The sequence below is a fragment of the Xiphophorus couchianus genome, chromosome 11 (assembly GCF_001444195.1).
Source record: "Xiphophorus couchianus chromosome 11, X_couchianus-1.0, whole genome shotgun sequence".
NCBI classification, from domain to species: domain Eukaryota; kingdom Metazoa; phylum Chordata; class Actinopteri; order Cyprinodontiformes; family Poeciliidae; genus Xiphophorus; species Xiphophorus couchianus.
The window spans coordinates 11,698,306-11,725,612 of record NC_040238.1 but is presented as its reverse complement, the minus strand read 5'-3'; the positions used below and the strand labels follow the sequence as shown (position 1 = coordinate 11,725,612).

Here is a 27,307-nt window from a genome sequence, read left to right as displayed (position 1 = left end):
AAATAAAACAAAAAACAAAGTCAAACCAAAAGAAAATGCGCAAAGAAGGGTATGAGGATATAAAATTTTGGTTAGAATTAGCACAAAAAAGAGAAGAGGAGGAAGAAGCGTTTGATGAATACAGCCTGAGAATGCATCAACATTACATGAGATTGAGGACTGGGATTATGGTGATTTTTCTAAACTTGATTTTGTTTTGATTTATATCAATTTAAAACGATTTTGAATAAAACTTTAAATTCAACGACAAGTAAAAGACCTAGGTAAAATTGGTATATTTTGAAAATGTCTAGATTTGTTAAGTTGACATTATAATTTCTCCGGGTTTAACTCTTTTGAATTTTGTTTAAGGAAAGCATGTTGAATGTTTTAGACAAATAACCAGTAAGATCCAGTTTGTACTATAAAAGTAATTTAAACTGGACTGTCTAATTCACATTGATATTCATTGTTTTGATGATAAATGTAAACTGTACAACTGCGGCGAATTTTAAGCTTTTGTTTATTTGTTTTGTTTTGTTTGTTTAGTTCTATTTTATAAGATTGGTTTAAGAGAAAGATCTGCATATGTTTAACATTTTGGCAAAACATTACTTTGGAAACGTGTCTTTTGAAGCTGGTGATTACAGGGTTTTGGTATTTTCCATCGGTTGGAGTTGTGATATATATATAATTGAAGCATAGATTGAATAGATTACATCCACCATTTAATGAGCAGAACTGGACAAAGTAGGAGATAAGGCTTCACGTGATGAGTTGCTCATGGCTAACTACATACAGCCTGGCTTGGAGTTCTGAGCTCCAAGCCTGACTCTGAACTCTGCAACACAAGCTGTTGTCTCTGAGGCAGAGTGCCACTGCTTGAAGAAGCGGTTGCACACTTGTTTTGACGATAGCAGCCACAGAGCCACGAGCGTTGGAGAATTCACTCGGACACAGTGAATTGAAGATATTTGTGATGACTACACAAATGAATTGATGCCTTTGGAGAATCTGATCTCTGTTTTGTCATAACAGTTTTGCAGTTCCTGGTGCCCTGCGGATGTGGTCTCATTCAAGGTCTGCTTCTTTGATAAAAAGGATTAAAGTAATTCCCTTGATGGAAAATGACAAAGCAAATTTACTTTCTTTAAGTTAAGCCATTGTTTGATTATGCTGACACTGATGATGACGGTGACACTAGAGAATGTTGTGCTTATGTTTATGATGCTAATGAACACTCCTGTCGATGATGTAATGTCTGTTTTAACAACTTGTGATAGGTGATGGCACAGATGTATCCTTTATTAGAGAAAAAATCTGACGTTGACAAAGGATACTCTGATGAGGATTCTTCTCCAGATCCTGGCTTTGGACTGGATGTGACCTCTGAGTGTAAACATGTTTGCTTTCCAAAACTTGATCTCCCAGCTGAAAATCATTTGAAGTGACTGTTTTTGGAGGGATATTAGAAGTGCACCAAATATCTGATAAACAGGAGGGAAATGTTGGGTAAATTGTATCATTAGTATTATCAAATATTTGTTGTATTATGTAGCCTTGTAGTTACATTTAGATAATGTTTCTGTGTGTTCATTAATTCTGATTTCTTCCTAATCCCTCCTTGGAAGAGGGAGGTGACAGATATTCTTAGCAGGACTCCCTGAGAGATGGAAGTGTTAGTTGTTCCAAGCTGAGTTTTACAACCCTGGAGGAAACTCTGCTTTGTTCTTTGTAATACAAAGCCGTTGCTTTGAAGCTATACAACGTGTCCTATTCGACGCCGTGCTTGGAGCAAGAAGGATTTAGATTGTAGATACCATGTGTTTAGTTTAGTGATTGTCTTGTAGCACTGCAACTAAAATGCTTTGACCCCACCCCCTAGAGTTGCAGCGCCCCGTGTGGCAGGGTTCCTAAAATCAATAAAACAGAGGAGCGGGAGATGTGTTTTTCAGAGCGGTAGGAGATTTGTAACTGAAAGCACATCTCTGTCCGTTCTCCTCGCGAGAAACAAAGAATCTAACTCTCTTGTCTTTCCTGTGTTTGAGTAAAATTGTCTCTAATAGGTATTTAGACCTGACAGTTAGCAAAGCAACCAACAATTATTTTAGTTATTTATTAGTGGATCGATTATTTTGATGATTAATCAGAGAGAAAAACTGGCGCATTTTGGTGATTTTTTATTTTTCATTTAACCACTTGAGCCTTTTTGATTCAAGATCAAAAAAAATATACAAATAAACAAATACTTGCATTCCCTTTCAAATTAGAAAATAAAATTGTTCTTCCCTAAAATGTAATAATAGCATTTATTTGGTGTACACTGATCCATTTATTATGTTTTAGATTAACCTATCAATAACTGGATCGCAAAAGGTTCTTAACAGAAAATCTTTTCGTATGAAGAATTTGAACCAGAATTTGAAAACGATGCCACTTGAGGAGTTCTGGGTAGAACATGTTTACAGAAAAAGAAGGGTTTTTAAAATAAAAGTGTATATTGTTTTTATATTTCTGGTTTAGTTGCTGCTCTGACTGTGTTTTTTTCAGCAAATTACCCTTTTTAGAGTCTGTACACTAGTCAATAATTCAGTGATTACTAAGTTAGTTGACAATCATTTCAATAATCAATTCAACACGATTACTTATTTCAGCCCTAATATAATTTATTCAAATTTCTACTGCATGATATTAAGTATACAGCATAACTTCAGATCAAAAATCTAAAACCATAATAATCTGAAGTTATTTGGACCTAAAGAGGAATGATTTAGAGTCAACGCACAGCATCAGTTACTACAACCTGAAATCAGTGATCAGGCCCAAAATCTGGGTGTAGTGATGGACTCTGACATGAACCTTCAGAGCCACATTAAAGGACGAATGTCAAAGCAAGATCTAGAGAAACTCATCCATGTGTTTATCTTTCCACTGGCTCCCTAAAGCTCAAAGAATAGACTTTAAAATACTGTTGTTAGTTTATAAATCACTGAACGGCTTGGCACCACAACACATTAAAGATTTGCTGTTGTTGTATCAACCTTCCAGAACCCCCAGGTCTTCTGGTTTTGGTCCACCCTACATCCTAAGAACCAGAACCAAACATTGAGAAGCAGCATTCAGCTTCTATGCACCACAATTCTGGAACAAACGTCCAGAAAACTGCAAAACAGCTGAAACACCGAGTTCATTTAAATCTAGAATAAAAGTCCAGCTGTTAAGATTTGCCTTTTAGTTTTAGCTTTCCAACTGCAATTTACTCCTTTTTTATATTTTTGCCACATAAAGCAATTAGAATTGGCTTGTTGCTGAAATACATTATACAAATAAAGTTGCCTGGGCTTATATTTTCCTCTAATGGTAATGTTTGACATTCCACATGAATGAATGAAAGGTTTATTAGACCTTCAGCATGTCACTTCACCTCTCTAACCAGCAGATGGTGTGCTGGAGACAGTATGCGTGAGAACAAGAGTGAGATTTAGGGTGCATTCAGAATTAGAGTCTTGAATCAGACTCTAATTCGTTTATCTAGAAAGGCCGATTCGTTTGGGAGGTGAGAATGCAAATTTGAATTCCAAAACGGACTGAAAATGTGAACTCTGATCCGCCTAAAAACCTAGGTCTCGATCCAGTTGAAGTGAACTCTTGCACGGTTGAAAGCATATCTGAATGCAACCTGACTAGAAACTGCTCCAAAAGCAGGAAGTGGACTACAGTGCAGGGCATTCTGTGTCATAACAACCACAACAAACGCGAGTTTCCACCATTAGCGGAAAAAATGGCTCATGGTCAGATGTACAGTTGCAGAGCCGCACCAAGGTAAAAAGACTTCGCCATCAATACATCAAAATACATGACATGATAAGGACAAGTGGAAGTTCAGGAGACACGAAGGACAAGTGTCCTTGGTATGATGAACTAGATGCTATTCTTGGCACTCGATCCAGGAGCAGCCCGCAACATGTTGCGGAGTCCTACCAAAAAGAGCCTCCTCTCTGTCTTCTTCAGAGGTTTTTGTGTCGATTCCTTCAGTAGGAGCTGGCGCAGCGCCACCACAGGCGACAGGGGGAACAGGTTTGTCAGTTAGTTTGACACAGTGTAGTGTGAATGCAAACTACAGTCCTGAAAATGTAACAAATGTTGCAATTCTGATCCCCAATCAAACCGAGTCTACCAGGCTATCAGGTGGGAAAACACCCATAGAGGAGATTTTATCATTTCACCTCTGACCGCCGAAGACTCTGCCGGCCCACCTCCATCTTGGTCTCCACCTCGCCACCACTCTGCTCAGACGAATCCTGATTTCCGTACTCCTCCAGGGCCTGAAAGCAAACCACGATGAAACATCGTCTTGGTTACATCACAGACATCCAGAGTGTGAACAACAGAAGTGTGACTCATCCGACAATAAAAGAGATAAGAGGTGATGAAACTCTGACCCGAGTCATCGCTCAGCATAAATTTAATTTTGATTAAATTTATGCTTTAATCAAGCAAAATTTACAACCTCTGGGTTTATTTTTCCCAAACTAAAACGTCCTGCTGCTTCGACAGGAAGAGGGACAGATTCCAGCTCAGTGAAGGAAAACAACACCTCATACTGGAGATCAAGGGACAGATGTGTGTTAAAACTGTAGAGAAAACTAATTTTGCTGAGCAAGAATATATATAACAACATTTTGGTGTGAATTTCTTTTGATCTACAAATCCAAACCGCATGATTTCCCATTATTAGTGCAAATCTTGCAATAGAAATAAACCTTGGAAATCCTAGCTTTAAAATCCTGGATTTTTACAGCCATCTGGGACTTTAAATGGCCCAAAATCCACAGAAAATCCCAAACGAAACATGTACAAGTGTTTATTCCAAATGCAAAACATAATTATGTTGCTTTGGTTTTAAACAAGAGCTTTTCATCTGAAGGTGACCAATATTGTTTTTGTTTGGTAGCTATATTAGCAGCCTTGTATGTTTTTAATATTATGCTGACGAAATTTGGGCTGAGCAGTGTATTTCATTGCTGTACCATTAATAATAATGCAAAGGACTGTTATTTTCATATGTCATAAATACACACTTTGCATGTCATTAAGACATTCAATCTCACAGCTGACACAGATAGTAGAGCACAAGATACTGAAGCTCCCACTGACAGGTGGAAACAATAAATAATACAAGTTTAGAGAAATTGTCTACTTGAGTCAGGTAAAGAGTCTGTGTGACGAACAGGATGCAGTTCTCGGGGCTTCAATTCAATTCAAAAGTACTTTATTTATTTCAAAGGGAAACTAAATATTGCTGCTCAAATCATCCAAGTATCTTCAAAAAGTCATTGTGGAGGGTGATGCTGCGAAAAGGAGGGATCTCCAGTAGCAGTCAGTCTTGAACGAGAATGGAGAAGCCTCTGACTGAACACTGTTGGTGTATGACAGTCTAATGACTGTTACGACATGCTAATAGCTTCATATCCAGACAGCAGAGACAATATTCCACAATAACATGTCCTGAGTGACACCATCAGTTGTTGGGAAGCTCTGCTAATCCACCTCATTTGCTTTTGCTGCTCCTCTTTAAGTTTCTGTCTAACCGTTTGGTTAGAAAACAGAGCAGAAAGACGTTGGAATCGGGGATGAAAATAAAATATGCCCATTTCACAGCTTCTTAAACATTCACTGGGTTATCTTACACTAAATGTACATTCGTCAATGCAGTTTGTGATCTTTGATACCTTCTGTTAAAGAAAGAAACGTGTAAATTTTAGTGCTTTATTTGCACCTAAACCAAACAGAGATTAAAACTGGTTTACAACACAGTTTAAGAGCTCACAAACAGAGAAATGGCCATTTTTGACTTGTGCATTCATCTGCAAATAATAAAAAATAAATCAGTGATGGCTAAAATGTTAAAGATAAAATATGTAATTTATAACTAAATCAACATAAAAACAATTCCCTCTCATTCTTATCATTTGGATAAAGTAATCAGTAAAATATGGAAATACTAACATCATTCTATATTCAGATTTCTTTTGACGATATTTATATTCACATTTGTCCAGTTGATCTCATATTATTTTCCTCATTCTTCTGTTTTTTTAGCAAACAGAAATAATTATAGTGATTCTAACTAGCGTGAAACAAGATAGGGCTGGTTTAACATCAGACAGTGAGAGAAAAGTGGACATGTCTTCTAACAGTTAATGATAAAAGTGATATTTTTACTGCACATGAGACACCAAGGTGTGTTTGATTTCCTCCTCACCCTCTGTGTGTGGATGATGCTTTTGTATTCTCGTGCTACGCGGCTCGCCCACTTCCTCGCCTCTTTATCCAGGCTGTGCTCCTCGGCCGTTCCGCTCTCTTTCTGCAGCTCCATCACCTGAGACATAAAAACACCAGCGTGAAAAAGATTAAATCCTGAAAACATGCTCAATTTGATAGACTTTAGGTATAATTTTCTTGTAGAAATTCTGTGAATCTTTGCAAAAATAAAAAATAAAAAGCTACAAAAGGAGCAGCTTTTCCAAAATAGTTATCTTTGATGTAAATTTATTCCTCTGGAGGGCGCTGTTGCACATACAGCGCCCTCATTTTAAATCCCTCATTTTAAAAGGGGAGAAATCATTTTAGATTATTTTCTCCCCTTTAGTCTGATTCCAGACTAACAAATTATATATATATATATATATATATATATATATATATATATATATATATATACACGGATCGGTCTGAAGTTGTTGACAAGATTTAACATGATGAAAGTAAAAAAAAAACATTATACTGAAATTTTATTTTACTGAAATTTTATTTTAGTTTTATATAAAGAGTGAGTGAGTTACTCAGGAGGTTGTTGCTAGGTAACTGAAGAATGAGTGAGTTAGTGAGTTATTCAGCAGGTTGCTGCTAGGTAACCAAATAGAAAAGGAGTTAGTTAATCCTACCAACGTAGCTTAGCTGGTTGTGAGAGGCTGAGAGACTAAAGTCTTTCCTCTGCCTACATCCCCCAGAATGCTGTGCGGTTCTGGATTCAGTGGAATTATTGCATATTCTAACAGACTATCATCTATTGATATTAATCACATCTATCACGACATACTGATTTAATGTCCAGCCCTAGTTTTATAAAAAGTGCCATTTTGAGTCATAAAGATAAAAAACAGGGTTAAGATGCAACAGTGTGTCTATGGTGTGACTTTTCTCTTCATTACGTTTTGAGTAAATGAATCCACATGACATCGGGGCAGTGTGTGCATATGTGTGTGTGTGTGTGTGTGTGTGTGTGTTGAGGGAAGAGGCCAGGGTGGTGGGGGGCTGAGGTCAGTGCACTCTGATGAAACACACACACAATGCCTCCTTTTCACAGATGGCCCGTTCACAGGGCCCGGCCTGCTTCCCATCCAGCTCTGTTCCTCACCGGATCCCCTCGTCTGCAGCGAGCGGCGCTGGACGGAGGGAGGGAGAGAAAAAGGGAGTGGGAGAGAGGGAGGCGCTGCACCACTAAAGTTTTCTTTAGGAACAGGCTGCTGCTTGTTTGGCCTCCAATCAAAACAACACGAGCATTTGCAGTTCGAACAAATTGTCCAGTGTTGTCCAACGGAGCAGCGGAGAAAAGGAGCGCCAGCGATGGGCGATCCGCTGCTTCTCTTTCATGAGTCGTTAGAAAATCAGGGGAACATCTGAACTCCAGGCTCATCTCAAAGGAACATCCAAAAATATGTTTGGACCCTGCGTTTGTTTAAAGCAGGGTAAAAAACCCCCAAAAAACATCCAATCAAAGTGAAGTGAATGAGGAAAAATGTCTGAAGGAACAGTGAGAGGTTCATGGCAGGTCTGATGAGATGAAGAGAAATAAAACTTAGCGGCAATTTTAGGATGGATTTGATTCCCATTTTTCATTTCTGACGACCAGTCAAAACCACAGAGTTATCTAACATAAATACTAAACTTAACAATAAGCTTGATATGAAAAATTTGATCATAACTGATGGATGGATTCAACCTTTAGCTGATGAAAAAGAAGATAAAACCTGGAAATTCAAACATTTTTCATTCTTCTTGTTCCAACATTTCCAAACCTTGAAAATTCTTAAATCTCATAATCTAGCCTGAGTAGAAATACATAAAAAAACTACAACTGAGAAACAATTTTAGAACAGCTGCACCTCTGTGATGCAACAATCATGCAATTAAGAAAACTCCTTTCTGCTGGGTTTCACTTCCAACACAACATGCTAAAAAACGCAAAAAACAAAAACAAAACCATGGGAAACCCTTTTGGAACCATGTATCCTTTTTATTTTCGGATTTGTGTTGGTCTTAGGCATTGTTAAAGCAGAGAGTCAGCGCTCCCGTCGCTGTTTCTGAGCTCAGTGTAAACGCTTCCACATGCTGCACTGTGTTGGAATTTCCTAATAAAAAACATGCAAAACAAAGAATCAATCCAAACAAAGACAACACAATCCAAACGCTTCTGGTAATCCACTGATTTCTAGGATTTCTTAAAGTTCTTTTCCCGTCATTAACAACCCAGTTGGATGCATTTCCTTCTTTTGCTTTAAGCCGCTGTTGACATTAGTTGAATCATTCTTATTTTTTGAATTTTATGTCCCATTTGCTTGTAAACATGATAAATATGAAGATTTCAAAACACAGCTGGAGTGATCGACACCCACTGGAAACTTTTGTTTACGAGAGGGCGACATTTCTGTGAATCGTAGAAACATTTCCGTGGGGGGGGAGCTGTTTACGACCGCAAACCGCAAACTTTTAGCAGTGAATAAATCTGCAAACATCTGCTTACAAAAGGAATTTCAACACATTTTCTCTCAGATCCTGATAAAATTTTGCATTCCAACCAAAAAGTCTGATTACTGGAGATATAAACAACCTAGCTTTAAATTGTTGTATCAGAAAAGGAACAACTATTTTATTTTTTTCCAATAAAACTCACAAACTAAAAAAAGGGAAGGGTGTTTCTAATCATAAAAAACAAAACACGTTGAAGCTTGGCATCTGTTTTTGTTTCAAACAAAAAGGTTTAAGGTCTGCTAAGTTTTCCTAACACTTTTGATCTCAAAACACGATAAAGTAAAAAAAAAAATTAAAAATGACATGTACACTCAGAAAATTAGAATATCGTCAAAAGATGAGTGTTATATCCAAAAATACTCATAGAAAGTTGAGTGGAAGGAGAAAGTATGACAAAATAGGTTGAGTTTTTATCCTTCGGAAGCCATAAATATCAAAACTACAAGAAAAAAAATGCTTGAAATATTTCACAAAAAAGAACTCAAAACAAAGATAAATGGAAGAAAATAAAATCATATTAAAACAGGAAATGAATGCATTTCCTGTTCCTCATCAATATGATTTCTGAGGCGTTTCTGATTTAAATTAAATCTCACTGTTGCAACACTCAGCAATGAGAAATAGCTGGTTCCAAGTGAAACAACGCTCTTCATTAGACTTCATGAAGGCCGTCAAAGCTTCAGGTTTCTAAAAACAGAGGTTTCCCCTTAGAGTCTGGACTTTATTCTCACAGTAAGAGCAGTTTATTAAGCCCAAATTAATATTATTACTAATAATATTATTGTCATTATTTTGTTACATTGTCTGCATTTATGATAAAGATGGGTTATAAAATCTTTTCATGACTAATTATTGCTTTATTTATGTATTTATTTCAAACATAATAGAAGTATAAAATCACACACATGAACCAAGAATGCAGAAGACATATTTTTGTACAATAACCTTAAAATGCTCAAAAATCAGGTTAAGATTAATACAGCACTTAATTTTCATGCAAGTTAAGTGCTGTATCTTAGTGCTAATTTTAGCTATTGTTACTTTGTAACTAGTTTATTTGACATTTCTATTTTCTGATATAATATAAGCACAGGAAACCTTGGTAACAGTTTTTGTTGGATATTAATATTCTAGCCTTTCCACTATTATTTTTTCAGATGCAGTACATGTAGCTATTCCCCGCCTTTCTTAAATGTTCTTTTCTCTTTCCCAGTTCAAAGAGCAAACCAACGAATGGCCCAAGAAAACAGAACATTTTGGATCACTCAAAAGGCCAGGCTGATCAACTTACAGAGGCATTAAAAATATTTCACTTTACAACAACTCCAAGCAGCTCTAAAAAGTGTCAAACTGGTGACTTTGTGTTTTAAAAAACTGAATAAGTGTTCTCATATTAAAAAGCTTTACTAATATACTGAAAGCCACAAGCTCAGGTTTATGGCTTGTTTTGGCTCGCTCCACCGTGTCAGAGCGGGTCGGCAGAACCGTTCAGAGCTTCAGCAAACAACAGCTGTTGTTCGGCGTGAAGCGATGACCCAGATTTGGTCCTGCAGTCCGACAGTCGGCTTTTATTCCCACACTTCAGAGAAGTTGTGCAGCGGCTAAATGTGTGACAGCTGCACATGGAAAACAAACAGTGTGAACAGTCCATGTTAAGACCTGATAATTCTGCACTTTCAGCTGATTTCACAACTAACCTTTACCACTACGGGTAATTACTGGGTGTAAAATAAGAGATATAATCTAACAGCAGACGATGGTTTAGTGCCTGTGTGGTCCGTCAGCCCTCCGGGGGTTTTCCATGTAAATCTGACCAGGTCACATGTAACGTATACATATCGCTTTAACCAGGGCAAGGGCTAGTCAGCTGCTTTAGCAGATCATATAATTACAAAATAAATAATGACCAAGTGTAAATTAGCATGCTCCCTGACTGTGCAAGACAATATTCAGTTGAATAAATTTTATTTTCATGGTTTGAACCAAATGCAGTACAAAAACTTCTGCATCAACAGGTGAAAACCTCGGATCCCAAACTGTACAAATCAAAATAAAACCTTATTCTTTCTTGAAGATAGAAGCTACTTTAAAGCTTTGTGGTTGGTTGAGTTAAAAATATAATTTTTTCGTAATCTTTCAGTGAGATGATTAAAACTAATCCTTAAAAAAAATACAGGTGTGACTCAAAAAACTTTAATACGCATGCATCCTCCTTTTTCAGGACTGGTCTGGAGTTTCCTAAAATTCAATGTCAAACAAAATATTTTGTGTCTGTTACAATGGTGGACAGAGAGGGAGAGGAGAACATAAGTATATTAAAATCTCGCTGAACAAAAAGTTAAGGTGGACCGTCGCTCCTGGATTTGTTGCTTTGCTAATGTAACCCAGTGTTTAAAAACACAAGAAAAAAATAATAGATGTTGATTCAATGTCTTATTCTACCAAAATAGCTAAAAGGTAATTACGTAAATCTTCAAAAAATGTGAAATATGCTTTTAGTGTTAGCTTCTATTGACAGATTAGGCAGCCAATGGCTGGCGCGGTCTGGTTTCGTGTCGGCCAATGGGGTTGATCGTCCCGCCCCTTTTTAACAGCTGGCAGTTGTTTCGTTCGGAGCGCGGCAGACAGGCTTGAGAGCTAAAGAAATTGACGAATCTGGAAATTGGTAAGGAAAACAATATTAATATAAATTCACTAAATATATAATTCAAAATACTACATTCGGTTTTATTAGATCTCGGAGGGTTTCCCCCGTGAACAGCTGAAGCCCGAAAAATAGCCGTTGACAACTCGGAGCATCGGTGAGTCATCGCACGCGCTCGGCAGTTGGTTAAGTAAATTTGGTGAAAATTGGCTAAAATACCTATTAAATTATAAAATTTAATATAAAATAAAATTGATTGTAAGATTTTGTATTGTTATTGTTGTGTATGTTGTATTTGTTTTATGTAATTGCATTTATTTTAAGATTGAATGTATATTATATTCTTTTTTTACCACATATAAGCTAATCTATTTAGTTTTACTAATATGTTGGAAAAATTGTGTTCTGTTAACTTGTTGTTATACAACATGAAAGAAAAAAATAAGAAGAACTTGAGAAATGATTAAATAGCATCTTATGTGCTAAAATGTTTTACTTTGGCCTTGTTATAGGTCAGGTTTTTTTTTTTGGAGTTTGTACAGTACACTTTTGGCTTGGAGGGCCAAAGATTCCAAGACCCTCTTCACCTGAAACTGGATGGCGAGCCCCAGCCCAGAGGACCAGGCGCACGGGTAGATAGTGACCCGACTGGTCACCAGCTGAGAGACTTTGAGACTGAAGAATTAATTCATTGGAGACTGAAGTATTCAATTTATTTATTTATTTTTTTTAAAAGCGCGCAGTATTTGTTTGTCTGTTTTAAATGTGGATCCACAATTGTTTATTATATTAAATATTTGCTCTTTTCTTGTAGACACTGTGTGTTCTGTTGTTGCTCACACCTGGGTTCCCTAGAATTTAATATCTTCTGATTAGGCCCAACTTCCTATATATATATAGTATAAATTAATTAACCTGTTTTTGTGAGTTGCAGGTTACACTAACATCAGCCAATAGCGTTTCAAGTTGCACTGTGCCCATCTATCTCAGCTTCCCAAGCTGCATTTTCTTTAGAAAGTTTTAGATTTGCTCTATGGAAATTTCCAATGCAGAATAAAGTCAGAAGTCTCTACCTTAAACTGAATTGTTTTCATTCCAAACCTTTTCCAGACTCAAATTACTAAATTGTTTTCTAGTTATATTAACCTTCCTAACACTCAACCATAAAATATTCACCTCAATCTGCGGACCCTCGAGTCTCAAACTCGAGACTCTGACTCAGGTTACACTGAAGTCCCAAAAATAAGATTTTACTTGGACTTGTGCCCTGAAGACTTAAAAAAAAAGAGACTTGTGAACACCTCTGGTTTCCACACATCCTGAATCAACAACTTGCCAAAATCACTTTATGTTTTTTCTGATTTCACTTCCTGTTTGGCATCTGGACCCCCTCAGCCCAGCTCTACTTCCACATCTGTAACTCTTTTACTAGTGTAATAAAGACTGAAGCATCAAACTGCAAAAATACATGTTTAAAGCAGTTTGTAAAGTTACTCTTATCTTCTGCAGCTTTGATTTTGTTTGTAAAAATTCCCCAAAATAGCTTTTTTTAGAGTGGCATTTCTACCAAACCATGTTCAACTTGAATCTGAAGTTGTTTAAAGTAGAAAAACTCATTAAATTGATTTTTTCAACTTTTGAATGACAGCAGATTGAGTCTACAAGTCAAAAACTAAAATACTGATGGCTAAAGTGTTTAAAATTAAAGTTGTGATGTTTTAGTCAAAGACAAGAAATGTCACTTAAATATAAAAACAACACTGGATTCGTTCTGTACGCATTTGAGGCGACCCAAAGCGCCCTGAAAGAATGAATACATGCATCTTTACACACCTAGAGGTTAATGTGTGAGCTTTTGGCAGTGCAGACCTAAAGAACTGAGCAAGCTTACAGAGAAGTGGACGCATCGAAAACATGCATAGAAATGAGTTCCAGTTTTAATTTTCTCGTGGAAGAGATGACTGACTGTAAAGTTGGAAAGGCAGACAAATAACAAAAAATCAGCATTTACCTTATCTGAGTCAACGGGGTGATAAAGGAAATCTGAGGCTTGTTGAAACACAGGATTCTTCTGCACAAACGTCTGCTGGTGAAACTCCTGGAGAAGCTGCACATTACAAACAAGAACCAATTCAAATGCCGGGAGGTGCCAAAACTGGGACCAAATAGAAACAAAACTGCATTAAATATTTGTGGTCCTAAAGAGGAACAAATTAGAGTCAACAGACAGCTTTAGTCATTACAGCTAGAAACTATTAATCAGGCCTGAAATCACATTTCAGGCCTCTTAGGGTTCCTTCCAACCTAGGGTTCACTCTAACAGTGGAGTGAACCTTAAGAGTCATATAAAAACAGTTACAAAGTCAACCTTCTATCACCTGAAGAACGTTTCCAGGATTAAAGAACTAATGACCCAGAAAGATCTAGAGAAACTCGTCCATGCGTTCATGTTTAGTTGCATTGATTACTGCAGCAGAATTCAGCTTTTATGCTCCTCTAATCTGGAGCAAACATCCAGAAAACCGCAAAACTGCTGAAACAATGAGTTACTTTAAATCAAAGCTAAAAATCTTTGATTAATAAGAACTGAAACATTAATGATTCTCCTCTAGACTTTACCACTTTCCATCACGTTCCTAAGTTATACCAGCACATGATGTTTTGTCTGATGTTTTGAACTACCTTGTTGCTGAATTGTGTTCTACATATAAACGTCCCTTGCTCTCCTGCTCTGATGATTTGCTCATACTGTGGTGAGAAGAAACAAAAATCCCTCTCTGGGTCCAGAGACGCAAGCTGACCCGAACAAATGTGAGCGGCTTTGGAGCTGCTGTAACTGAGCAGCGGCGAGTAACTCAAACCGCTTCAGTTAATCAGGAAAACCTGAATCAGCCGAGTTCAGCTCAGGTTCATTAAACTGATTTGACGTTTGCACATTTTGATCTATTTAACGAAAACTTTTCACAATTTACCACTGAATTCATTTAAGTTACTATGACTCTAAGATTATTGAAGTTGGGTTTGTTTCACTGTCGGTCATAAAAGCATCAAAAATTCACTTTAACATAGAAAAAACACTGTGAATCAAAACTGTGAAGTAAAAATAGAGAAACTTTGTGTTTTTTTCCTTGTTAAGATGTAAAATTAATATAGAAAAGAAAGTGGGATTTTTTTTTGTTGAGCAAATGTGTTCTATGGCCACATTATTTTTCTTTTAATACTCAGTCTTAATACTCCACCACCTAAACCAGACCCGGCTTGACAACCTCAGATTCAGTTTAAAATCTAAAAGGCCTTTAAGAAAAAAACATAAGAGTAAAACAGAGTTTGTTTGAATTTTGAATAATTGCAGATTCTGCCAATAACAAACCAATCAAAACAAAACAATACGTTGGACAAAGACAATTTTTGATTTGGCAAGTCAAAGTTTCTAATGATAAATAAATGTAAAAAGTCATTTATGCCATTTTAAATTCTATCTTTTAGAACACGATAAAAGCGGTAAAGGTATTTTCTTTTCTGCATATGAATCCAATCTGAAAAATAAAGTCAAATTCAATGTTTTCCAGACTTTAAATCAAATACATAAACGTAAACACTGGCTCATTAATATTACACTGGCTCAGTATTAGAATCTGTTAAACAATCTTCACCTGGGTGCAATAAAGGCTCATCTAATCTTTCCTGCAGCTGTTGCCCTCCATAACTACAGTGAAATGTGCCCAGGTGTCTGACCTTTGACTGTTTTTCTAAGCTCACCCAATATTTCAACCACGAAGCTGCAACACTTTAGATAAGGCGGCTTTGTTGAGAGTTAAACTTCAACTTATTATGTCAGAACTGAAGAACTTTATGCATTAATTTATGTAAAGATAAATATTAAGTGATGCTGCCCTGCGACAGACTGGCGACCTGTCCAATGTGACCCCGCCTCTCCTCCGGCACGTTAGCTGGAGATAGACGCCAGCACCCCTGCCGACCCCGCTAGGGGACATGGGTGTACAGAAAATGGATGGATGGATTAAGTGATGCTCTGTTTGATTCCAGGAGTGGGCAGAATGAACTCACCCTGGCTGAGCTGTTCAGCAGCTGGGTGAAGGAGTCGTGCACCGCCTGCTGCGTCTCCAGCTCCGTGTGACAAAGCGAGACCAGGTAATCTTTAACCTGCTCGTAGATTCGACCGTCTAGCACCTGAAACGCGGGAGGAAAACAGAAAGTGTTGCTATCTCTGGGGGACATGAGGACCCGCAGTCGTTCAGATCCGGTTTGGACCGGCGGCCGCACCTTGATGCAGTCCAGGAGGTCTGCGCTGTAGTAGCGCCGCAGGTGAGCGTTGGAGGCCGCCAGGGTGAGAAGATAGTCGTTTCTGGCATGAGTTGCTTTGGAGTTGCATTCACTCCTCTTTGCTTTCAGCTGAAATAAAACCAGCAAAAACACAGTTAGCAGAATCAAACATCATCTAGATAACAAGCAGGAGCTTTTTTAAGGTGTCAATATCCGACCTTTACGCTGGCCCTCTGGAGACTGGAGCGCGACTGGAAGAGACTTAGCTTTGATCTGAAAAACATACAAATCAGATGTTGAAACTTGCAATAGAAATACTTGTTTTACAGTGAGAATGTGGTTTAAATTAGAACAATTGAGCAGAATTTCTAACAGCCAGTTGAAGCTAAAGTACAGCGAAGTGATTATTAAGAAATGCTGAGCAAAGTTGCTTTCATTTTTGACTCCTAAAAACTCAGGATGCATATGGAGATAAATTGAAAACAATGCAGACTGAAAAAAAACAGGAATAATAAAACCTTTCAAACTGAAAAGTTGCTCAGAACTTTATTTTCAAATCTTTTTCTATTATTTTTGTTTATTTTCAGCCAAAAAAACAAAAACGGTCCCGCATATATTAAGTAAATATAAAAAACCAATTGATATATTTGGCACATTTTGGCAATTTTGCAAGCAACAAAAAAAAAAAAAATGCTTGTATCATTTTTTAGTTTACTTTTTTTTTTAGTTTCAAAACAATTTTTTTTAACAATCTCTATGACCCCAATTTACCTCCAATTTGGCACAAATTATCAGTATTGCCATCTGTGTCGGCCGATGCTGGTCCTCTATTTTTAGAACATATTGGTACTAATATTAACCGATTAACTGATCCATCTTGTTGCTGTTTGTACACGTGAGGGATTTGTGGGGCGTTTACCTGACACAGAGACGCAACGGGAATATTCACAAAATTGATAGAAAAAAAACCCATCTTGATTGCTACATATTTGTGTCACAGAGGTTAAAAAACTGGAAAACTATTTTTTTAAGAAACATTTTTCCTCATTATTTGTGTGAAAAGAGACTGTTCTGAGATAAATTAAGAATTTACGCGACATGTTTACTCACAGCGTCCCAAAAGAAATTACTATTGGTACAAGAACAAGCGATTCTCCAGCAGTTAATCCCTCCTGAAAGCATTTCTTTATGAAGTCAAGCCGCAGCTTTTTAGAAACGTTCCCGATGGGCAGAAAAATGTCAGAAATGCAGTGAGTCACGGCGCCAGCTGCTTATGTTGTGCCAGGATGAAGAGCAGAGGGGCAGCTTCCTGGACTCCTCTGAGACATTTTGTCTGTTTGAAGCCCATAAAAAAGCAGATTTTATATCTGCAGATCTGGCGTCTTTGGGATAAAAGAGCACAAGTTCTGGCGTGTCCAGCCAGGGAGTGAATCAGTCGCTGGGAAGTGTGAATGAAATGGGAATTTTATGAGAATTCTGCACCGTGATGTTCTAGCTTTGAGCATTTTGCAGCTCTACAGCCCAACAGGAAGTGATTTTAACCAACACTTCGCTCTGTGAGCCTTCAAATACGCTGGTTTGGGTCTGTCGTACTTGGCCTCGAGCTCGGTCTTCTCCCGGACGGCCTGCGCCATGGTCTCAGCCTCCTGGTACTTCTTCCTGCTCTTGCTCAGCTCCTTCACCGAGTCCTGCAGCTCCGCCTGGATCACTGTCAGCTGCTCGATGCACTGGGGGGCCAAACACAGACACACACACACACAACACATTCATGCAAAGGATTTATCCACCTGGAAAAGCATGCAAATGCTCTTCATCAAAATGCACAGAAAACAGCTGAATATGTGTGACATGCAGGAAACATGGAGACATCTCCCGAACGCAGAGGGCAAACAAGAGCAGCTTTGTGAGGTGTGAGCAGTGAAACAGAGAGCGGCTCTTCTAATGTTTCTGAGCAAAAGGATCAGGAAGCAACCTGAAGCCTTTCACAATCTGTCACATTGCAACTAATCCCATGACAAATTAAAGCAAGCTTAATAATTTCCATTTGCATAATTGAACATTTTTATCTTTTCTCTCTGTCTACCGAAAAAAAACTTAATTGTTCATCAGAATTTAAAGTTTATTGATCTTTGAGAATGTTTTCTTGCATCATCATGATATTACCATTGTATTACTTCAAAATGGTCTCCAATAACAATATCATCTTTTATCACAATAACTTCTGGGACGATTTATTGTCCAGAACTTTTTTTTTTTTTTATCATGACAGGCAATTCCAAACTTTAAAGCATTTTATGACAGTTTTATCTAAGAGACCGGCACAAAGTAAAAGAGAAAATTAAAAAGTAATAATAAAATAATACAATTCAGAATCTGAAACGTGTGGCCTGCATTTGAATTCAGCTCCCCTGAGTGGATGTTTTTCCAGGTGCAGCTTCTTTGGAGTATTTCTCCATCAGCTTTATCTAACTTCCAAGATAACAGTTAAATATTATTAAATATTAAATATTATTTTAGCAAGCAAATTAAAGCAGTATTTATCTGTATACAGCCAAGTTACACCAATCAGTCCCTCCAGTTTTTTACGATTCTGTAATTGTGGAAATTCATACAAAATCAACAGATTCTGACATTTTTTTTGCACTAATGCATAATTGTGAGTTTGTTGTATTTTTTTAAGCAAAAATGGTAAAAAAACAAAAACAAAAAAACAACAACAACAACAACAAAACAAGTTTCAGTGATGCTAACTCACAACTGTAAGTGGCAGTATTTCTCATTTCCACTGCCTCAGCCTTATTTTATGTAAAGTTATAGTCCTGATCAAAATGGAGAGGGATAAAAACATCTTCCATCATATTAAGTGTACTGCAAAATTTCTTACAAATATTCCTAAATTAGCTCCATAAATTCTGTGATTTTGATTGCAAAAAAAAAAAAAGTCACAAAAGGAACTGAAAATACTGGAGGGACTGATTTCTATCTCGTACTGATCATATTTTCAAATGTTTAAATATTTATTGATATACTCACTGGATACAAATATTAGTACGGTTTTAGTGGGTTTTAAACGTTATTGTGGCAACAATAAATTAATATTCTTAGAAATGTATCACGATAAATGATAAACAATACAATACATGCCCACTCCTATTGCAAAGTCAAGTTTATTTTCAGTCATGTTAATATAAACAACATTTTTATGACAACTGAAGGTAACCTTGTTACTTGATTGTGGAAAATACATGGCAAAGCCCCTTTAAGGCACCTCAGAGGTTGCCATGGAGATGAAAGGTTTTCTCAAACATGCATGAAGTAATCAAAGCAACACTCCAGGTATGTTTTTGATAATGCAACTGGTGTGTATCTGCTTCTCAAAGCTGCAGGTCACGACAGATTATTTTACACAACCTAAGCTGTGTTTTAGTGACTCTAATTAACACCTCTTTAATCTTCTTTTTCCACTGTTTTTATTAGCCGCGGTTGCTCCCAAACGATCGCGTGTCTTTCAGTAAGCTGCTGAAACCTCCCTCTTTAAATGTCAGTGTAGCACATCATGAAGCATAATGGGTAGAATTAGGCTGGTTCGGACATCTGGGACACATACTTTAAAAACCGGGGTCACAGTTTCAACTTCATCTCAGTTCTGCTCTGATGAAAGAAGCAGATCCCAGAACGGAAACAGCTTTGTGATTCTGTGGGTGTGATCTTCAGTGAGAAAATTGCCTTTTGTGGTTGGTTGAAAAGGGAAGGACAGCAATTGCTGTGAAATATTTCTCTTACTACATCTTCCGTTATCAAATGTGACACAGAGTGAGATCACCAAGCGTCTTTAAATGCAAATATCTCCACAGATTAAGTGAAAATGTAAACTTTGTTTAAAGTTTACCCAAAAATAATCTTAACAGATCCTGGACTGCAGCATTAAAAAAGCTTCAGTTATTACAGCTATAAACTCGTGATCAGGGCTTAAATCTCAAAGCTGAACATTCAGAGCCACATAAAGACAATTACAAAGTCGGCCTTCTATCACCTGAAGAACATTTCCAGGATTAAAGGACTAATGTTCCAGAAAGATCTAGAGAAACTCAGCCATGTGTTTATCTTTAGTTTTAAAATCCTTCCACTGGCTCCCTGCAGCTCAGAGAACAGAGATTAAAATAATTTTGTTAGTTCATAAATCACTGAACGGCTTAGCACCAAAAGAGCTGTTGTTATATCAACCTCCCAGACCTCTCTGGGCTTCTGCATCTGCATCCTCAGAACCAAACATGGAGAAGCAGCATTCGGTTTCTACCCACTATAAATCTGGAACAAACTTCCTTAAAGCTGCAAAACAGCCGAAACACTGAGTTTCTTTAAATCAAGGCTAAAAACCCAGCTGTTTAGAGCTGCTTTTGATTAATAATAACTGGAACATAGATCAATATATTTGATGTGTATTTGCTGAATCACTTTGACGACGACATTTGACAAAATGTAATGTTTGTTGCATGTTTCATAATTGGTGACTGTATGATGCTTTTATGAGACAAAGCTCTTAAAACTACCTTGTTCCTGAAATGTGTTACAAATAAACTTGACTTTAAAAAAGCCAGAGGTGAGTGAAACCGCAGCAGAGTTGTGTAATTAACCTGAATTACCTTCCTGAGCTGCTGCTCCTTCTGCAGCCGCGCCGTCTTGGCTGCGTCTGCGACCTGGAGCTTGTAGTTATCGCAGGCGCTGAGTCTGGACTGCGTGGCCTGGACGGTGCCCTCCAGGTACGCTCTCCACACACAGAACATGTTCCTGAGGAGAAAGAAGGACAAACATGCAGGAAACAATGATTTATGGTTCCGAGCAACTGGTTTATGTAATTTCTTTGCAGTTAGAGAAAAGCATACAGGGTAACTTTCTGTCCAAGTAACAGGAAGGTTAAAAAAAATAAGCAGGAAAACACATAAATCTAAACTTCCAAAATCAATATAATTGAAAACCTTGTACATAGATATATAAGCTATGATGATTCTGGCTTACAATCAATTAAATCCAATATTATTTTTCTTCGGGAAATTTGAATATTACACAAGAGCAAAAAAGTGGTTTTAATACATAAGTGTGAAGAGCATCTATAGTAAGTACTTGGTTACTGCATAAGTAATAGATTATTCTGCTGATTAATTGAATTTAAAAAAAATTCATTAAGAACTTAAGCATTTTTTTTTTTTTTTTACAGAATTTGAACTGAGAAAAGCTAAAATGGCCACTTGAGTTCTGGATAGAACATATTTACAGACAAGTTTGTTTGTTTTTTATCTTAAATGCAAAATGTTCATATTTTCTGTGCAGAAACAAAAATTTGAGTCATCAAAAATAATAAACTCTTGAAATATACGAGTAGGAAGCCATTTAGATACAATCTCAGAGACAAACTTCTAAGTTATTCCCTCTTTCTGAAAGATGATGTAAAATAAAACCATCCCATTTACAGGTTTAAAGTTTTATTGGTCCTAAGTAGAAATTTTGTGCTTTGAGGAACAATTTAAAGCAAAATATTTTAAATCTTTTGAGGAAATAAATGTAGAGTACTAAAATTCACAAACATAAAGCTAAGCTTCTATAACAGTAGCAAGCGTACTGATAAAGTCAAACGTCCTTGAACGGCACATTACTTCTCATCAGGAAGAAAGGAATATAAACGGCAATAAAAAAAAACACCTGCTCATAAATGTTTGCGCAATAAGTTGAGGTACGAAACAAAAAAAATAGAAGCACTTCTATCTTAAGTTATGACAGACAGAAGCAAACAATCACAGAGAGCACAGTAAACTGAACCAACCTGTGATCTGCTGGATTTTCTGCAACGCTCTCCGGCCATTCCCTCTTCAGATACTGATTCGCCAACTTCTGGAGAGCCTGAAAAAATGAAAGAAAGGAAGAAAGAAAGAGAAAAAACAAAGATGTTGAGAATAAATGTAACCATATTAAACTTAACCAGCAATTTAACCCTTTCAAACTCGAGCTTAATTGTAGCTGTCAGCTCTAAAGTTGCATAATCATAATCAAAAGTAGCGTCGTTTACTAACAAAAATGTCCTTTCATGGAAAGACGGGAAGAATAAGACAAATTTTTATAATGGTTGTTAATTGAAGCAGCTTTGGTGTGGAGCGTTGTGATGCATAATGTTGGAATCTGTGGAGTCTCAGCTTTTGTTTAATGTGTTTTATCTGCTCAGCATAAAGTGTGGTAGCAGCGGAGCCAGAAATGTGACAAGTGGGATTGGCACAGAGGTTATTTATTATAATCATTCATTTCGGTTTACGCAATCCATGTTTGTGGCATTTAAAAATAGATTACCAGGGTTAACACAGAAGCAGAGTTGTGAGGGCGGGGTTTCAGAAGCACCAGGAGTTTTTAAAGACACAGAGTCCCAATTTCAAGGACTTAAATCAGGAAAGAAAATTTCTCTTAAGTCATATTTGATATATTCAACATTTTTTTAACAACTGAAGGTAACATTAATTTGATTATGCTATAAAATGGCACTATGTGCCTCGAAAATACACATCCCGTCCCTTTAAATCACTACGATTAGATTAGATTAGCTTAGCTTCCTAGCTTTTTCTTAAATAAAAAATACCAAGACTTATTCAAAATATATATAGTGGCCACATGGACGTGTAAAGTGATATGCAAAATGCTCACAAGTAAGAGCAGCAAAGGCATACAACATCTTTTAAATTCAACATTTGAGCATTTTGAATCGATTCTTTATAGAATACATTTTTTTCTGCACCTCTAGTAAATACAACCAAAACAAACGTGCTAATCTAGGGCTAGCGGGAAAAATGGATCGTGTTTTTTTTTTTTACCAAAGACAAGAGAGAAATTCTCCAACTGCTAAAATCTGATGCCAACAAATATGTAAAAAAATGTTTTTTTATAAAAGTTACATACTCCAAAAAAACAAAAATCTGCTCTTCCAAAATAGTTCTCAAGGGATCCATTTGTTTTGGTAAAGTGCCAGAGCTTTCACCAAAAATAAATCTATGCAGCAGTCTGAGGCTTCGCTGTTCAAACAGACAATGCGTTTACTTCACTTCTGGCTCCAAATAGAAGCAAGTTTTCTATTTAATTTGACTTTTTCTTCTTCTTTTTTTTTTTTTTTTTTTAAAGAAACAACTATTTTAAGGCCCAACAAGCGCTCATCTGTCTTCCTTTACCTCTAAAAGACAGGGCCGGTTTATGCAGTCCTGAAGCCGGCGAGGCAGCAGCCGTGAACTCATTGATCTGGGCAATCCGGGTGCCAAAGCTTCGAAGTTGCTACAGACGCCATCACTGTGGCCTCAGATAGAGGGACAATCACGGACTGAGCCGGACTAATGGGCGCCGTGAATGGCAGAGGAAGAGCCACACAGAGGAGGGCTTCTTAACCGGAGTGTGATACGAATAGCAATGGCTGACAGCCGAAGCCGCCTGCAGGTGTAAGAGACGGAGGAAAATAAGAGACGGGTCTGAAAGGAGGAGAGCTGCTAAAGGGAGCAAACTGTTCCAGAGACGGTCTGACCCACTTCGATTCAAACACTGAATAAACAATCAGACATAACCAACACATCAGACTACTGCCAGCTCGTCCCTGAAGGAGAACTAATTATCATTTTTATGAATTAATAAAGAGTGTATCTAGTTGCTCTGAAACTGTTCTGCCTAAACTGGGGATCTGATGTCCAAACTGTTTGTCACTATTATCATGTCAAACTTTTACCAAGAAAATAAAAGAAAACTAAATTCAAGCAAAGTAGTTCCGAATTTTTGTCTGTTTGCTTTTTTGTAGGGAAAGGAAATTTATAAATCATAGATACAAAATTTACAAGGGATTACAAGGGAAACAACAAAAACAATACACATCTATTTTTTGAATTTTTTGGAGCTTGATCGAACAAATTTATTCTCAGTTATAAAACCAGGACTTGGGTCACTTTCTTTAAAAATGCTTGATATATTTAGATGAGTTCAATAAACTGAATAATGTTTTACTTCCTTCTGTTGTGAAACAAATCACTGAATCTAGAAAGCAGGCGACAGGAAGCAAAGAAAAACCAAACAGAAGAAATGCCCTGTGAAAGACAGTGAAGGGAATGTAAACTCATTAACTACACACACAGCACAGCAGAACCACAGGCTCATCTCCTCCATGCTACGCTGCATTGATGCAGTAATTCATGGAGCCCCACCCACATATTGAGAGCAAATACTCTGAACTATGCCAATACACTGTGCATCAGCCCCACATTTATTAAAAATATTTTTTTGGTCTTATGTATTTATATTTTTAATTAGCTTTAAGCCACAATCATCAAAACTAAGGAATAAACATCTTGTGTGGAATGGTTCTAAATGTAATTGCTGATATATTTATTTTTAATGACGTTCACGTTTGATTTTATGTCTTTTGCTGCTTTTTCTTTAATCTGTATGGGACTGCAGATAATAATATATGTTATATGAAAACAAATCGATTAACATCTGATTTATTTTTACCTTTCAAAACTGAAATAATGAAGAAAAAAAAAACTAATTTATAAATTGTCATGGAAGTGATCAGTCTTATGTTCATGCTGTAATTCATGCAAAAGGCCCCTGTCGTGATAAAAAAAAACTTTGCTGGATGATAAATTGTCCCAGACTTACTGCAATAAACAATACTATTGGTAACACATTCTCAAAAATCAATACATTTTAAGTTCTAATGAACCTTTAACATTGGAACTGAAAGACATTTTAAATATCCCCCCAAAATTTTTTTAAATCCAACAGAAACAACAAATAAAATGAATTATGAAGTCTCTGTAAACCAAATTTGTCCATCAAAAAAGAGCTTGTTGAGACCAAAGCACCAGACTGAAGACTTTTATCATCCAAAAATGATAAATCATGCAAGTGGAAATTATTGGGCTCATGAGATTGATTGGTTTATTTTGACAGGTCTAGTAATGAGTCTTTATAATATTTAAAAAATATGGTATTAAATGCATGCACTTTTGATGTTAAATTTAATTATACAGATGCACACAAAATAAAAGAAAGGGAAAAAAATCAACATTAAGATGTGGGTTGTTTGGTTGAAAACTACAAACATGGCCCCACTCTTTACAGCTCTGGAGTACAGGGACATGCAGAGACCTATGGAGGGGCCGGGGCTCAAAGTTAAAAAAGGGGCACATTGAACAAAAACTCCGTACAACAACATAGCAACAACCCATATTAATCAAGAATCTAATTGGTTCCTACTATATCATTGCCATCATGTGGGGAAATGCAAAGCAAATCTAGTCTATATTTTCCCCAACAGGTATAAAGTTTCTGTTTCTGCTGCTGACAGTCCTGGAGATCTGAGCTGATCTGAGACTGTAGCTGTTAAACAGACCAGAGGAGAGAAGGTCAAAGGTTATGAAGTTATGAAATAAGCTAATTTGCTGCCATTTTACTAATTAAGCCCTAACAATATCTATTTAACCTCTAGAACAACCTGGCTGCAGACTGATTTATAGATCAAAGAAGCTCAAAGGGGTTACCTCTATATAATAGTTTGATGTTAGTACACTGAAAAAAATCAACTTAGGGGGTTATCACATTAACAAAAGAAAATCATGTACTTTTAACTAAATAATTTCATGTTTCAAACAAAAACGTGATACAATCATGTTGGATAAACAAGAAATTCAACAACTTAACGTTTATGAAATTTAATCATGTTGAGATAACATGATTCATTATAGTGAGACTGATATTGTGCTGAAGACGATGAGTGAGATCACGGGATATCACACGAGACCACGCGAGACAATTGTTTTTTGTCTCAACTTGAATAACATGTATTCAATTTGAGATAACGTGATTCAATTTAGTCAGATTGATCTCACTCCGAAGAGGATCTAGCGAGATCAGGGGATCACGCGAGATTATGGAAGAACACGCGACATAACTGGGAAAACTTCAAAGCGGTTTTAGTTACACATTAAACTATAGATATTTGTTTTTCTCTGCAGGGCACTATTGGCATTTAAGAACTGCACTGTAACAAACCGGGTGGTACCAGGTGGTACCAGGTGGTACCGGGGCTTTGAGCTGAATTGCGACTCGTGGTGACAGTCGGTACTGTGTCTTATATCAGGATGTCTGACGTAAAGACAGATATTCTTTCTATCTGTTGGTTTCTATCTGACTCAAGCTGCCTGTAGTGAACCGGGCTTTTAGCAGAATGATGAAGTTAAAGTCAGAAGTTTCTCTGCAGCCAAAACATTTCTGTGTTTATGGGCGAGGCGGGTTTTGTCCCGCTATAGCGAGGACGATTATAAAAATATAAACAGAAACAGTTTTTCTAACATCAACATCAGACCTACAAACCAGTGTATGAAAAAATATTCTTGCCCATAATTTGATAGAGGACACAGATCCGCCTCCTCCTCACCATGGACCCGGAGTCTGAACAACATGGAGGCTCTGAGAGTCATTATTAGACTGAGGGCAGCCAGACTAGTTTATTTTTACTAAATTATTATATTTAGCTAAATATTATTGCTGAGGGGCACAAACAGACCTTCTGACATACAAATAAAAAAATAAAATATATATATTTTTTTTTTTAAACTCAAAAAGGGCACTAGGGGCATCAAGGATAAAAGGGGCAGGGGCTGAAGCCCCCCTAGCCCCCCTTTCTGCACGTGCCTGCTGGAACAGATTCCTCACTGGGCTGAAAATCAGAGCCAACTGGGACACAGAGGAATTTCCAAATATCCCAACCGTGTTTTCAGGAAGAGGGGGGCAAAAACAAACAACCATAAAAAAACAAAATCAACAAGACGGCAAGGAGGAAGTCAGATACCCGACCAGCAGTGGAAGCTGGGATGTTTTTTTCTGAGGCTTGTCGACTTTCATGGCTTATCTGGCCACAAGTGAATCAAAACCGATTTTTTAAATGCCACATCCTCGGCCCAGTGTGTCTCGAGGGCGTGAAGAAGCATTTATTTTTAGCGTCCCAAATGACAAGGCGCTCCAGCGGTGGCGTTAACGAGCGTCGGCAGTGGGGCTAAAAGGACAACAACGCGGACAATTTCATTTACCTGGGCGTAGTCCCGCTCTACCGCTGCCCTCTTCTGACTGAAGGTCCTGCAGAAACGAAAGAGAAACTTCAGTGATGATCCAGAACAATTAAGTGTCAGACACCACATCAAACAGAGCGCTGCTGCTGGTCTTTTAAATGTGACTTTGGTGCCTTAAATTTATAGATTCTATGCAGCTTGGTGAAAGAAAACTGTATTGTTTTGCACTTGAGGTGCAACAAAACCAGTTTAACATCACATATAATATTTAAGTCATTGTTATAACACAATGGCTGCCTGAGATAATAAACCACCACACCTTGGAGTCATAGTGTAAACTCTTAGAAACTTTCAGTGCATAAAATGGACTTTGAAGTGAAGAATGTAAAAATACTCTGTGGGATAAAAGCAGGTGTAGTTATGGCTTCAGAAGAGGGAGGAGCTTATTTTAGCCAGTTGTGCAAAGGAACAGTGACTGTTACAATAAATTTTATATATTTAAGAG

General features: G+C 37.2%; 1 protein-coding gene across 1 annotated transcript in view; it reads right to left on the bottom strand.

The window, feature by feature from the left end:
• The window catches only part of LOC114152992 (F-BAR and double SH3 domains protein 2-like), a 43,242-nt gene that overhangs the window by 8,882 nt on the left and 7,053 nt on the right, over window positions 1-27,307 (bottom strand). The window contains exons 3-12 of the mRNA XM_028031196.1: window positions 26,824-26,869; window positions 21,540-21,616; window positions 20,365-20,509; window positions 17,315-17,448; window positions 15,940-15,994; window positions 15,722-15,850; window positions 15,506-15,628; window positions 13,449-13,544; window positions 6,245-6,361; window positions 4,206-4,304 (exon numbers count right to left, since the gene is read on the bottom strand). Coding sequence (XP_027886997.1) covers window positions 4,206-4,304; window positions 6,245-6,361; window positions 13,449-13,544; window positions 15,506-15,628; window positions 15,722-15,850; window positions 15,940-15,994; window positions 17,315-17,448; window positions 20,365-20,509; window positions 21,540-21,616; window positions 26,824-26,869 — 1,021 coding nt within the window. The remainder of the gene's footprint in view (window positions 1-4,205; window positions 4,305-6,244; window positions 6,362-13,448; window positions 13,545-15,505; window positions 15,629-15,721; window positions 15,851-15,939; window positions 15,995-17,314; window positions 17,449-20,364; window positions 20,510-21,539; window positions 21,617-26,823; window positions 26,870-27,307) is intronic.